At 43.0% G+C, this 13,254-nt stretch overlaps 5 protein-coding genes across 21 annotated transcripts in view; 2 read left to right on the top strand and 3 right to left on the bottom strand.

The window, feature by feature from the left end:
• The window catches only part of LOC135348402 (ankyrin repeat domain-containing protein 50-like), a 27,419-nt gene extending 14,876 nt beyond the window's left edge, over positions 1-12,543 (bottom strand). Inside the window, exons 1-5 of one of the 4 annotated variants that reach the window (XM_064546597.1) lie at positions 10,575-12,543; positions 10,392-10,505; positions 9,576-9,917; positions 9,257-9,522; positions 8,585-9,211 (exon numbers count right to left, since the gene is read on the bottom strand). In XM_064546597.1, the coding sequence (XP_064402667.1) occupies positions 8,663-9,211; positions 9,257-9,522; positions 9,576-9,917; positions 10,392-10,505; positions 10,575-12,543 (3,240 nt within the window). In that variant the 3' untranslated portion in view covers positions 8,585-8,662. Of the gene's footprint in view, positions 1-8,584; positions 9,523-9,575; positions 9,918-10,391; positions 10,506-10,574 lie in introns of those variants that run through there. The other 3 variants (XM_064546596.1, XM_064546599.1, XM_064546598.1) reach the window with 3 other exon arrangements.
• The window catches only part of LOC135348400 (uncharacterized), a 54,684-nt gene that overhangs the window by 11,531 nt on the left and 29,899 nt on the right, over positions 1-13,254 (bottom strand). For 5 of the 7 annotated variants that reach the window (XM_064546580.1, XM_064546582.1, XM_064546583.1 and 2 more), the window contains exon 1: positions 44-1,343. The exons of 1 other annotated variant lie outside the window; for it this stretch is intronic. In XM_064546580.1, the coding sequence (XP_064402650.1) occupies positions 44-1,220 (1,177 nt within the window). In that variant the 5' untranslated portion in view covers positions 1,221-1,343. Of the gene's footprint in view, positions 1-43; positions 1,347-13,254 lie in introns of those variants that run through there. One more of the 7 variants, XM_064546585.1, reaches the window with a different exon arrangement.
• LOC135348405 (sorting nexin-13-like) overlaps positions 1-13,254 on the top strand; it is a 55,085-nt gene that overhangs the window by 22,547 nt on the left and 19,284 nt on the right. For 6 of the 7 annotated variants that reach the window (XR_010398744.1, XR_010398745.1, XR_010398743.1 and 3 more), the window contains exon 3: positions 1,897-1,983. Coding sequence is in view for 4 of the 7 variants with exons in the window: in XM_064546606.1 (XP_064402676.1) it covers positions 1,897-1,983 (87 nt within the window). In the remaining 3 variants the exon portion in view is untranslated. Of the gene's footprint in view, positions 1-1,512; positions 1,665-1,739; positions 1,843-1,896; positions 1,984-13,254 lie in introns of those variants that run through there. The other variant, XM_064546607.1, reaches the window with a different exon arrangement.
• On the top strand, positions 3,443-8,252 carry LOC135348411 (poly [ADP-ribose] polymerase 1-like). Of its 2 annotated transcripts, XM_064546621.1 has the most exons (9): positions 3,443-3,584; positions 3,776-3,994; positions 4,581-4,724; positions 5,597-5,869; positions 6,021-6,359; positions 6,751-6,969; positions 7,096-7,256; positions 7,606-7,799; positions 7,979-8,252. In XM_064546621.1, exons 2-9 carry the CDS (start codon positions 3,992-3,994, stop codon positions 8,044-8,046), a joined length of 1,401 nt encoding a protein of 466 aa, XP_064402691.1. In that variant the 5' UTR covers positions 3,443-3,584; positions 3,776-3,991; the 3' UTR covers positions 8,047-8,252. The 2 variants fall into 2 exon arrangements, with proteins under 2 accessions (XP_064402691.1, XP_064402690.1); XM_064546620.1 differs by lacking the exon at positions 7,979-8,252 and having other exon boundaries at positions 7,606-7,952.
• Positions 12,540-13,254, bottom strand: LOC135348414 (ankyrin repeat domain-containing protein 29-like). The gene has a single exon (XM_064546623.1). The coding sequence runs from the start codon at positions 13,233-13,235 to the stop codon at positions 12,540-12,542; it is 696 nt and encodes a 231-aa protein (XP_064402693.1). The 5' UTR covers positions 13,236-13,254.

Genomic DNA, 13,254 nt, shown 5'->3' with positions numbered 1-13,254 from the left:
TAACGGTGATTGTGGCTATACTAAAAGTGTTATATTGAATCACCTTTTTCAATCTTTACCCGATTTGCTGGAGGTTCTTCTGTGGATGTACTGCTGCTTGAGGTAGTGTCTCTGTGCTCGTAGGGTAGTAACAACTCAACTATATCAGCATGCCCTGCTACAGTTGCCACAATAAGTGCATTTTTACCACTGCTATCACGAATATTTGTATCAGCGTGATTGTCAAGCAATATCTGAACAACTTCCTTTCTCTTATTATAACACGCTACCATCAGAGCAGACCACCCATCATTCGTTTGCATGTTCACTTGTGCTCCTTTTTCTATCAATACTTTGACAACATCGCTATGTCCATTTTGACTTGCTATCATCAGAGCAGACCCCCCATTATTCATTTGCATGTTCACTTGTGCTCCTTTTTCTATCAATACTTTGACGACATCGCTATGTCCATTAAGACTTGCTATCATCAGAGCAGACCCCCCATTATTATCTTGCATGTTCACTTGTGCTCCTTTTTCTATCAATACTTTGACAACATCGCTATGTCCATTTTGACTTGCTATCATCAGAGCATACCCCCCATTATTATCTTGCATGTTCACTTGTGCTCCTTTTTCTATCAATACTTTAATGACGTCACTATGTCCATTTTGACTTGCTAGCATCAGAGCAGACCACCCATTATTATTTTGCATGTTTACTTGTGCTCCTTTTTCTATCAATACTTTGACGACATCGCTATGTCCATTAAGACTTGCTAGAATCAGAGCAAACTGCCCATTATTATCTTGCATGTTCACTTGTGCTCCGTTTTCTATCAATATTTTAACGACATCGCTATGTCCATTTTGACTCGCTAGAATCAGAGCAAACTGCCCATTATTATCTTGCATGTTCACTTGTGCTCCGTTTTCTATCAATACTTTAACGACATCGCTATGTCCATATTGACTTGCTACCATCAGAGCAAACCCACCAATATTCATTTGCATGTTCACTTGTGCTCCTCTACTCAGCAGCAGTATTGCAATGTCAGTGTGACCATATAAACATGCCCACATGAGAGGAGTGAATCCTTTATCATCTGTTCCGTTCACATCGTATTCATGGTTCAGGAGAGTTTCCACAGTCTGATAGTGTCCATTCTTACAAGCAAGATGCAGAAGACTTTGTTCTGCCATATTTAATTGCACACCTCTAGCTCTGTGGTTGTACATATACTGTGATACATGTGATTTACATGTACATTCACAATGTCTTTAGGCCACTCCAAGTGATACTCTGGTTTCTGGTCCACCGCCCGCATCAGATTTTATTCTTGGATTTCTATCTCATTATTGGATTTCTATCCCATTATTTCTACTACGCATGCGCATAATGGTCCAAAATAGTGTGATAATGATATTCATTTGCAAAATAATGAAATTCATAAGGTGAAATTGATAATGACATAATGAGAAAAGCCGCCCTCCCGCATGCAATTAGAAAAACTTCAGGACATAATATGTCACATGCATGTCATTCTCTGCTGACTCAGCATGTACATGTATTAGCACAGATCTCTGAGCATAGATAAAAGATAAAGAGTGCACTGATCAGTGATACAGTGCAATGGATGGTGGCCTACTCCTGGTTCTCTGTGTGTTGTCCTTCATTCTAGGGTAAGAATGCATCACCATGCACACACACTATATACTACACTAGTCTATACAGTCAGTACAACTGTTTGACTTCAGGTTCCTCTCTGTTGCACTGTACGTCAGTTGGCAGCAGGTCCGTCATGTGAGGAAAGTGTGGACAGAGAGCAGCCCTCAATGGACACAAGTCGGCTGTCACAAGGTAATCTCGTCAATCCCGCTGCTGTCATTGTCTCATTGTTTGCTACCTCCCCAGGTGTTGGCACCCTCCGTTGAGCCACGCCCCCTCCAGTTCAACAGTCAACTCACTGGAGTGAGGAGCATTGATGAAGAACTAGAAAAGGTGATCACAACCTCACACAGCACACACAACCACCCCCTCCCCTAAACACACACCTAAATTAAGCTATTATCCTCTCCACCCACACACCCTAACAGCTGTTGTCCCTCGGACTATGAGACCTTTTCGAGAGCTGGTATCACACCCATGTCAGTCCCGACCCAGTGTGTTCCCAAGAAGCCCTAGAACTCGCCCATAAACGTGATTCAATAAGTAGTTGCGGCTGGCAGAGAGGTCGACTATCTGGCCTTCTTCATAGAGACACTCATGAATGATTTTATGGATCATGAAGGCGTACAAGGTGGCATGTGTGACTGCATCAGTGGGTGTGGTCACAGGTCAAAGTGCAGCAATATGGAACGAGGCGGTGGAGACAGAGTTCTTCAAATGTGAGAGTGGGGAGGACTCATGGAGGGCCGTCTGCTGTGACAGGGAAGCCAGGATAGGTACGAGCATTGTACCTAGTATCACTGTGTAGTTCTTATTAATGTTCTAGAATATCCATTAACAATATTCCCATCTCTTGTAGTGTGGATGGTGCGATTTTGATGATTTTCAATAGAAAATAGAACGTGTATTGTTGCCAATGTTGTTAAACCTACCACGCACGCACGCACGCACACACACACACACACACACACCCACACACACACACACACACCCACACACACACACACAGCCTACCTGTACCGTCTCTCTGAGCTGCTGCTGTGTATTGTGCTCCCAGAGGACGAGTTCCCTTCTCTGTCCCTCCAGGCCCTCCTCACCGATGTGTTGGTCTGGAAGGTCTGGACGCCATTGCTCAAGACACTAGCTCTACCAGACAACATCAACGCCACCTTCATATCAATGGTGAGAGAATGGTGTACGTGTTTCAGAACTATGTCCGTTAACTTCATGCATGCTGAATGGCTTTGATCATAAAAGTATTTTTAATATCCTCCCATTGTTGTTCCTCTCACTTGTATGCGTTCCCCCGTGTCCAGTGCAAGGAGAGCTCTCTGAACACTGACAGTTTCATGGCTGCTCTGAGTGAGGGGGCCAACGAGACAGAGGTACGATCGTTCAGGTACAACGTCAACTCTCACATCTCACACCTGCAGAAGACTGGAGTCACAGGTGTGTTATGTTGATTACTTCCTTTTGTTGGGTCTCGTCTAAAATTGTAATGCTCTTGTTTTATTGTCTGTAACTCTGTTTCTAGATTATGATCGACTGAAGAAAAGTGCTCTGGAATCAGTTCTGGCCACAAAGCAGTACTCAGTGTAAGCTACAGTAACTGTTTGTTCATTCCATAAGTGTATATATGCCTCTCCTTGCCAACCACCCTCCACCCTCCCACCCACTCCACACTCCCACTCACTCCACACACCCCACCCACTCCACAGGCCAAGAGTGTCCCTGCAAATGTGTCCAGTAATAGTCTCATTGCCCTCTCGGCCGCCATTCCCGACTATGACATTCTGAACGAGGGTACCACCAAGCATTGTGTATTTCACGTCAACGTCTCCTGCAAACACAGCCATGTCTCTGTCACTGAGAAGTGGATCATTAATCGTCGCTATAGAGACTTCCACGACCTCCACCTCTCACTCAGGGCACAGGTGGGTAGTAGCCGAAAGGAGGGGGCGGGGACATTGGTGTACTACAAAAAGCATACAAACACACAGCTCTCAATTTATCATAGGTCCCCTTGGTAGTTGATTGTCAATACTAGTAGGCTCTTTGGTACAGACTGTAGCTGCATTGCCATTACTAGTAAGCTCTTGGGTATCAATTTTCTCCCTCCTCCCAGATTGATAACTTCCCTGCTAATCTCGTGCTACCCACTCTTCCCTCGTTCCACAAATTGGACCCCCAGCGGTTGGACGTGAGACGAATTCAGCTGGAGGGCTACCTCAAAACTATCACCTCAGAGGAATTCCTATCAGATCACCTCCACGTGTTGGGTCAGGTCATCTTGTTCCTGCCAGAAGGAGAGTACAAACGACAGAGCACCGAGCTAAAGAGAATGGTAAGTATCACACCCTCTTTATATCAGCATGACCTCAATGTAAATAACTTACAATAATTATTCAGTACTAGTGTGACTCTGAATGCAACAGATGAATGGGGAGTGTTGGTGCACTGTTAAAGACTCTTTAACCCATCATTCTCGGCTCTCAAGGTCGGGCATCTGTTTGCTTTTTCTATTGCTGTATGGTTTTATGTTGTCTGCTCTTTTGTTCTTTTTTGTTTACTATTATTATGAAGATTTTACATTTTCCTAGTAATTGATGCCCATCAAAATAGTGTACATTCCATACATTAGTAATCCTCTGCTAGCAGTGAAGACTGGATTCCAACACCGTAAATAAAAAACTTTTTAAAAGCTTTCCGTAAGATTGGGAGGGTGTGCGACTGACAATCCTTGCCCACCCCAATACCTTCTTCAATCAAACACACTCACTCCCCACCCTCCACACACACACTCCCCACCTCCACTCACTCTCCACACCCACACACACCCACACACACACACACACACTCCCAACCCTCCACACACACCCACTCACTCCCCACCCTCCACATACACACACACACACTCCCCACCCTCACAGGCAAACACTCTCCTCCCTCTAAAACGTGTGGCCACGTTGACCCGAGGTGCACTCAAGTCCTCTGGTCAGTCGAGTTCCAAGATGTCTCCAGTGACAGTCAAGAAGCAGCCATCATCAGAGACACCCAAACCACCAGGAGAAGAGGTGAAGTCATGTAATTAATTGGTTTAGATAACTAGAGTTCTGGTGGTCCAATTTCAACCTTAGAAAGAGCCGATTCAGATGGTATGCGCTCAAATCTCAAGTTTGGAATGCGCCATAATTTCTCGGTATTTGTCCATAATAGACTTTTGATATATTTTCAAGGTATTTTCTTTGTAAATCACTTTCCTTTGGTCTTTGTTGTATGTACAGACCACCTAATTTGAGATGTACATAACTTTATGTTATTAATGCCTCCGGACTGTATATATACGTACCTGTAGACACACCCCTCCCTCCACCCAGGTCCCAGCAAGGTCAAGGTGATGGTAAAGGGTGGTGCTGCAGTGGACCCTGATTCAGAGCTGGAGGAGTCACACAACGTACTGGAGGTGGGGGTGTGGTCTGGAATGCTGTACTTGGATTGGTCGATGTCATAAGAGGCACTAACTCGTACTACAAGCTGCAGCTGCTCGAAGGAGACTCCAGCAAGAACTACTATGTGTTCAGGTCGTGGGGTCGTGTGGGGACCGCCATAGGAGGCTCAAAGACAGAGGTCAGCTAAACCACTGAGAGGGGAGGGGGGAAGAAAGTAGCTTTAAGATTCAGTATACCGTATAGCGGGTTATTTTTGTAGGGTAAATTCGTTGATCTGGAAAACGGTGGTTTTCGTGAGTACAAATTTCGTTTAGTCTTGTTGCCTGCACTGCATTCCACGCCTGCGTTTAAATTTCGTGGAAGTCAGCTTGCCCACGAAAATTACCCACTATACGGTAAGCAATATTTTGTTTAAGGTTTAGGACAGCATACTTACTGCAAATTTGTTTTTTGATGGACAACTTTTTAGAGAATAACTGTTTGTTTATCCTTCACAGAGTTTTGGAGCCTCCAAACCTGCTGCCAAGAAGCACTTTGAATTCCTGTACCAAGACAAGACAGGCAATTCATGGGGCACCAGTAAAGAGAGCTTTGTTAAGAGGCCTAGCAAGTTCTACCCCCTGGAGATAGACTATGGTGGTGATGAGGACACTGGGCAACAGCTTGGAATTGCTCCTGGTTCAAAGTCCACACTGGCCCCTGAGATACAAGATCTCATTCGAATGATATTTGATGTGGAGAGCATGAAGAAAGCTATGCTCGAGTTTGAGGTGGGTCTTAAAAGAGTATAAACTAGCCCTCGATGTCCCCATACAAGATCTTGTATAGGTACACATGCACAAGCCATGTCTTAGCTAGGGATTGTCCTATTACAAGCTAGTTTTATATGAACTGCAATTCTGTACACTCTGTTTGCTACAGATTGATATAAAGAAGATGCCTTTGGGCAAGTTGTCACGGCGACAGATAGAGAGTGCATATTCTGTCCTTTCTGAGCTACAACGAGAGATTGTTGGGACTCAGAATCCGAGCAAAATCCTCGACTATACTAACAAATTCTACACTCTAGTACCACATGACTTTGGCATGACGAAACCACCCCCACTGAACTCAGAGGAGGTTATAAAGATAAAGACACAAATGTTGGATAATCTATTGGAGATTGAGGTGGCCTACTCGCTACTGAAACAGGAGGATGGTGTGAGTGGAGGGAAGGATCCATTGGACCTGCATTATGAGCAGCTCAAGACCAAGATGGATGTGAGTATGTGTACATTCATTGATTGCAGAGGTGGTCCGACAGACAGGCGCGGTGCAGCTCAAGCAACTAGCCTCTGATTACACTCAGCAAAAACATACGATGTGGGCGGATAATTAATCAGCTTGAGCTGCATCGTGCCTGTTGGACCACCTCTGCATTGATTGTAATCTCTGTGTACTGTACCTTATCATGTCACAGAATCTATAATAACTTGTGTCAACAAGGCATAAACATAGACATGTTGTTCAGTAGCATGAATATATAATATTCATATCCTGTGCACCTGTGGTTGTAATAACAATGTTACCTCCCCCCCCACACACACACACACCCCACACACACACACACACACACACACACACACACACACACACACACACACACACACAGGTACTGCCCAAGGGCTCTGATGAGTTCTCAATGCTGCAGGAGTACGTGTCCAACACTCATGCGGTCACCCACTCTCAGTACTCACTGGAGGTGCTGGAGGTGTTCAAAGTGGACAGAGAAGGGGAGGAGAAGAAATACAAACCATTCTCAAAGCTCCACAACAGACAGCTGCTCTGGCACGGCTCCAGGAAGACCAACTTTGTGGGAATACTATCTCAGGTATGTTGTGTATGCACATGCAGTTATAACATTTGGTGTGTGTCAATGTCTACATGTACATGTATGCAGTTGAAGTCTTCACAATGATGACTTGTAAATTTTTACTCACTGTTCAATTTGTCCCAGGGTCTTCGAATAGCTCCACCAGAGGCGCCTGTGACTGGCTACATGTTTGGGAAGGGGGTGTACTTTGCAGACATGGTCTCCAAGAGTGCCAATTACTGTAGCACCTCTCGCTCTGACAACGAGGGACTCATGCTCCTCTGTGAGGTTGCCCTCGGAGACATGTGAGTGGTGTGTAGGGTGTGAGGGTTATGCTTTAGTGGGTGGGGGTTAGAGAAATAAAGAGAGTAATTTCATAATTACTGTACCATCTCCCAATACTTAAACTACTGTGTACTGATGACTTAGTTGGTTTCCATGGTTTTCTTTAGGATGTTGATTAGATATTGGCAACCTGTGTAACAATAGTTCTTTGTTGTTTTGGGACCCTGAGCCTGCTGTGGTCATTATGGTTGTGTGGATTTTGTGTGTTGTTTATTAATATCTGCTGACCCTGCATATTCTCTTACTGTGTGATAAGTAACCTTGAATTTCATATTATACTCAAATGCTTGTGTGTGTGTGTGTGTGCAGGTATGAGCTGACCCACTCCAAGTATGTAGACAAGCTGCCAGCTGGTAAGCACAGTACCAAGGGTCTGGGTCGGACCGCCCCCACTACTGACGGCCACAAGACCACTGAGGAGGGTGTGGTCATCCCCATGGGCAAGGGCTCCTCCACAGCCGTCGACAATACCTCACTACTCTATAATGAGTATCCTAATCATTGTCAGTGTGTGTGTGGGTGGGTGGGTGTGTGTGCGTGGGTGTGTGTGTGTGTGTGTGTGTGTGTGTGTGTGTGTGTGTGTGGGTGGGTGGGTGTGTGTGCGTGGGTGTGTGTGTAGGATGTTAAACACTTTGTACCGAGTACAGTTTTTTGAACTTAATTAATAACTTTTTTATCACAGGTTCATTGTATGATGTGAGTCAGATAAGAATCACGAGCCTGCTCAAAATGAACTTCAAGTACAAGTGATAGCTAGAGAACTGTTGGACTTGTGTTACATTTAGTTTGTGTTTTTGTTGTGTTCTGTGTTCCCTTGAGGTCACTTTATATATTTGATACCGTATAGCGTGAATTTTTCGCTTTTCTCATCCTACGAAATACACGATTTTTCTTTAATTAGAATTGCTATGTGCTACAACGTGCAAGGATTATATTAAAGGCATTGTTTCTGGTAAGCAGTCACCACCCAGGCCACGAATTCAACGAAACGCTTTTAGAGAGCACGAAATTTATCTTTTTGCTCTATGTATACATGTACAGTCATTTTATTACTTGTTTCCTTTGAGGTCACTTTTTTTATACCATATAATGCTCTATTGCTGTTGTACGTGGTTACCCTACAAGGTATAAAGAATGTGTGGGTTAGACTTATCATAGCCATTGGTGAGACTACATCTGTTCTAGCTATGATCACTGTAAGGGCTGTAAAGGTAATTTGATCTTCACCCTCTCCCACAAATGATGCACTACACACATGCATGCATGTACATTGTGAATCAACGAAAAGTGGAATATTAATAGTAAAAATAAAATAGCATGACTAAAATAATAATCAGTCCATATAGACACAATGACAGTCTTAACACTATACCAGTCTCCTCTTTAGCTGAGCAGCTAATGGTCGATCGTCTCTGTTCTCATTCAAACAATCTATTATAAGTTCCTTGATGGGGTGAGCATCTTCAATCTGTTTCAATTCATATTTACGATATTTTCCGTCTTTAATGGTGGGAAGATGGCGAACAATTTGAACCATTAGAGCACCAAATGAGAAGATGTCAAATTTCGAGTTATAGGACGATGACTCCATGTCAGTAGCTTCTGGCGGCATGAATCCTTTGTGAGCGAATACTTGCAGTGATACACTTTGAGTATCACTCTTGGTGATTTTAGACATTCCGAAATCGCACACTTTAGCAACGGGGGTTTCCCCTCCACAGGACAGCAGAATGTTCTCTCCACAGAGGTCCCTGTGTACCACCCCTCGTGAGTGGATGTACTCGAGTGCCGAGGCTATGTCATGACAGAGGCTGGTCTGGATTGCTAGTGAGAGCTTGACGGGTTCTTTGTCAGGCTGAGAAGGAGTGAAGTATTGTCGCAGGTTGCAGTCCATCAGTTCTAGAGCAAGGACAAGCTGATTAGTTTCAAGATGTTTCTTGGTTGCTAGGTGACGGACAATGTTTGGGTGTTGAAATGACTCAAAGAATTCACATTCTTTACGAAACCTCTCAGTAGAATCTGTTGAGGCAGAGCTCGCTGTTGGTATCCTTGTTCGTATTTCACTGGCGACTGCATGTAGCAATTTGAGGGCACAAGGCTGTCCATTCAGTTCTCCTCTGAATACTGCACCGAATGCACCACTTCCGATGTGCTTATCTTTGAACAGAACCAGGTCATCCGATATATACTCCTTGTTAGCTACTGCAGTAGATGAAGATGGTTTACCTGTAAAAACATAATAGAATTGTGTACATTATCATGTATGATTGTATACTCACATTTAGTCAAGTGCTGACAGATTTGATCAGCTATTTCTTCTTTGCTTAATTTCAGTAACAGCTCCAGTAGAGCTTTGTGAGTTGCTGTAACAGGATCGTGTCTTTTCCAGAGAATCAAGCATTCAGTCATGGCTACTTGAATTCCTTTCCTATAGGACAAATCCTTCACATCGGCTAGTTCAGAAGGAGTCAGTCCCATTGCACTCGAATAGATTATCACCCCATCAAAATATTTGGCCACGTAGGGAATATCAGACCCCACTATTTCACTGTTGAGTTGCTCGTCAGTCAGACTGTGTCGCCTTACTAGTTCTTGGAGAGTGACTCGATTAACGGGTGGTCCTGTAGAAGCAGAACATTAATTAGTGTTCGGGGTCGATCAGCCGTACAATTCATATATGTCCAGCATTGCACAGTCATGCATTATTAGTATAATTGCATGTTGTCCTATTATTCACTGTGATTCGTACAGTGATTAATCGCGTATCAGTAATTGCACGTCGTCATTAACGACGTGCAATTACTGCCTTGACGACCGCACGTTCAAATAACGGCCGCGGCTAATTTTTTACTGAAACTGCAGCTAAAAATGTCCTTAAAACATCACAAACGATTAACAATCAATAGTATGGCTACTCGTGCAATAAGGCACTCATAACAAGCACTGGCAAGGTTAATAGCACTCTGCTGCGCCTCGTGCAATTAGTATCCTTGCCGTTGCTTGTTACTCGTGCTATTAATCCCATATTGCACTCTTAGCCATACTATTAATTATACTAATTATAATATTAACCATTTTGCTTGCTGTAATTATACCTTCAGTAACTGTTTGAGGTCGCATAATTTTTGTAGGAAGAGCATCTACATCTTTCTCCTGTACTGCGTTGGTGATTGCTGCTACCTCTTTAACCAGTGAAACATCATCTTGTCCTAAAAAACGTTTGAGTTGGAATTAGTAACGGTGATTGTGGCTATACTAAAAGTGTTATATTGAATCACCTTTTTCAATCTTTACCCGCTTTGCTGGAGGTTCTTCTGTGGATGTACTGCTGCTTGAGGTAGTGTCTCTGTGCTCGTAGGGTAGTAACAACTCAACTATATCAGCATGCCCTGCTTTAGTTGCCACAATAAGTGCATTTTTACCACTGCTATCACGAATATTTGTATCAGCGTGATTGTCAAGCAATATATGAACAACTTCCTTTCTCCCATTATAACACGTTAGCATCAGAGCAGACCACCCATCATTATCTTGCATGTTCACTTGTGCTCCTTTTTCTATCAATACTTTGACGACATCGCTATGTCCATTAAGACTTGCTAGCATCAGAGCAGACCATTTATCATTCTTTTGCATGTTCACTTGTGCTCCTTTTTCTATCAATACTTTGACAACATCGCTATGTCCATTTTTACTTGCTATCATCAGAGCAGACCCCCCATTATTATCTTGCATGTTCACTTGTGCTCCTTTTTCTATCAATACTTTGACGACATTGCTATGTCCATTATGACTTGCTATCATCAGAGCAGACCGCCCATTATTATCTTGCATGTTCACTTGTGCTCCTTTTTCTATCAATACTTTGACAACATCGCTATGTCCATTTTCACTTGCTATCATCAGAGCAGACCACCCATCATTATCTTGCATGTTCACTTGTGCTCCTTTTTCTATCAATACTTTGACGACATCGCTATGTCCATTAAGACTTGCTAGCATCAGAGCAGACCATTTATCATTCTTTTGCATGTTCACTTGTGCTCCTTTTTCTATCAAAACTTTGACAACATCGCTATGTCCATTATGACTTGCTATCATCAGAGCAGACCGCCCATTATTATCTTGCATGTTCACTTGTGCTCCTTTTTCTATCAATACTTTGACAACATCGCTATGTCCATTTTGACTTGCTATCATCAGAGCAGACCACCCATTATTATCTTGCATGTTCACTTGTGCTCCTTTTTCTATCAATACCTTGACAACATCGCTATGTCCAGTTTGACTTGCTAGCATCAGAGCAGACCCCCCATTATTTGTTTGCATGTTCACTTGTGCTCCGTTTTCTATCAATATTTTAACGACATCGCTATGTCCAGTTTGACTTGCTAGCATCAGAGCAGACCCCCCATTATTTGTTTGCATGTTCACTTGTGCTCCGTTTTCTATCAATATTTTAACGACATCGCTATGTCCATTTTGACTTGCTAGCATCAGAGCACACCATTCATCATTCTTTTGCATGTTCATTTGTGCTCCTTTTTCTATCAATACTTTGACGACATCGCTACGTCCATTTTGACTTGCTGCCATCAGAGCAGAGAACCCACCATTCGCTTGCATGTTCACTTGTGCTCCTTTTTCTATCAATATTTTAACGACATCGCTATGTCCATTTGCACTTGCTAGTATCAGAGCAGAACACCAATTATTCGATTGCATGTTCACTTGTGCTCCTTTTTCTATCAATACTTTGACGACATCGTTATGTCCCTTATAACTTGCTATCATCAGAGCAGACCACCCATTATTATCTTGCATGTTCACTTGTGCTCCTTTTTCTATCAATATTTTAACGACATCGCTATGTCCAGTTTGACTTGCTAGCATCAGAGCAGACCCCCCATTATTTTTTTGCATGTTCACTTGTGCTCCGTTTTCTATCAATATTTTAACGACATCGCTATGTCCATTTTGACTTGCTAGCATCAGAGCAGACCACCCATCATTATCTTGCATGTTCATTTGTGCTCCTTTTTCTATCAATACTTTGACGACATCGCTACGTCCATTTTGACTTGCTGCCATCAGAGCAGAGAACCCACCATTCGCTTGCATGTTCACTTGTGCTCCTTTTTCTATCAATATTTTAACGACATCGCTATGTCCATTTGCACTTGCTAGTATCAGAGCAGAACACCAATTATTCGATTGCATGTTCACTTGTGCTCCTTTTTCTATCATACTTTGACGACATCGTTATGTCCCTTATAACTTGCTATCATCAGAGCAGACCACACATTATTATCTTGCATGTTCACTTGTGCTCCTTTTTCTATCAATATTTTAACGACATCGCTATGTCCAGTTTGACTTGCTAGCATCAGAGCAGACCCCCCATTATTTTTTTGCATGTTCACTTGTGCTCCGTTTTCTATCAATATTTTAACGACATCGCTATGTCCATTTTGACTTGCTAGCATCAGAGCACACCATTCATCATTCTTTTGCATGTTCACTTGTGCTCCTTTTTCTATCAATACTTTGACGACATCTCTATGTCCATTTTGACTTGCTCCCATCAGAGCAGAGAACCCACCATTCGCTTGCATGTTCACTTGTGCTCCTTTTTCTATCAATATTTTAACGACATCGCTATGTCCAGTTTGACTTGCTAGCATCAGAGCAGACCCCCCATTATTCGCTTGCATGTTCACTTGTGCTCCTCTACTCAGCAGCAGTATTGCAATGTCAGTGTGGCCATATAAACATGCCAACATGAGAGGAGTGAATCCTTCATCATCTGTTTCGTTCACATCGTATTCATGGTTCAGGAGAGTTTCCACAGTCTGATAGTGACCATTCTTACAAGCAAGATGCAGAAGACTTTGTTCTGCCATATTTAATTGCACACCTCTGTGGTTGTACATGTACATGTGATTTACATGTACATTC

Source organism: Halichondria panicea, chromosome 15 (assembly GCF_963675165.1).
Source record: "Halichondria panicea chromosome 15, odHalPani1.1, whole genome shotgun sequence".
Classification (NCBI taxonomy): domain Eukaryota; kingdom Metazoa; phylum Porifera; class Demospongiae; order Suberitida; family Halichondriidae; genus Halichondria; species Halichondria panicea.
Note: the sequence above shows the minus strand (reverse complement) of the source record. Positions and strands in the feature narration are given on the sequence as shown.

Bases quoted from the DNA above. Each gene is read 5' to 3' on its own strand.
- LOC135348411 (XM_064546620.1), top strand. The intron at 4,725-5,596 runs GTGAAGTCATGT...TATCCTTCACAG, and splicing joins CCAAACCACCAGGAGAAGAG to AGTTTTGGAGCCTCCAAACC. The intron at 5,870-6,020 runs GTGGGTCTTAAA...TGTTTGCTACAG, and splicing joins AAGCTATGCTCGAGTTTGAG to ATTGATATAAAGAAGATGCC.
- LOC135348414 (XM_064546623.1), bottom strand. From the start codon at position 13,235: ATGTACATGTACAACCACAGAGGTGTGCAATTAAATATGGCAGAACAA.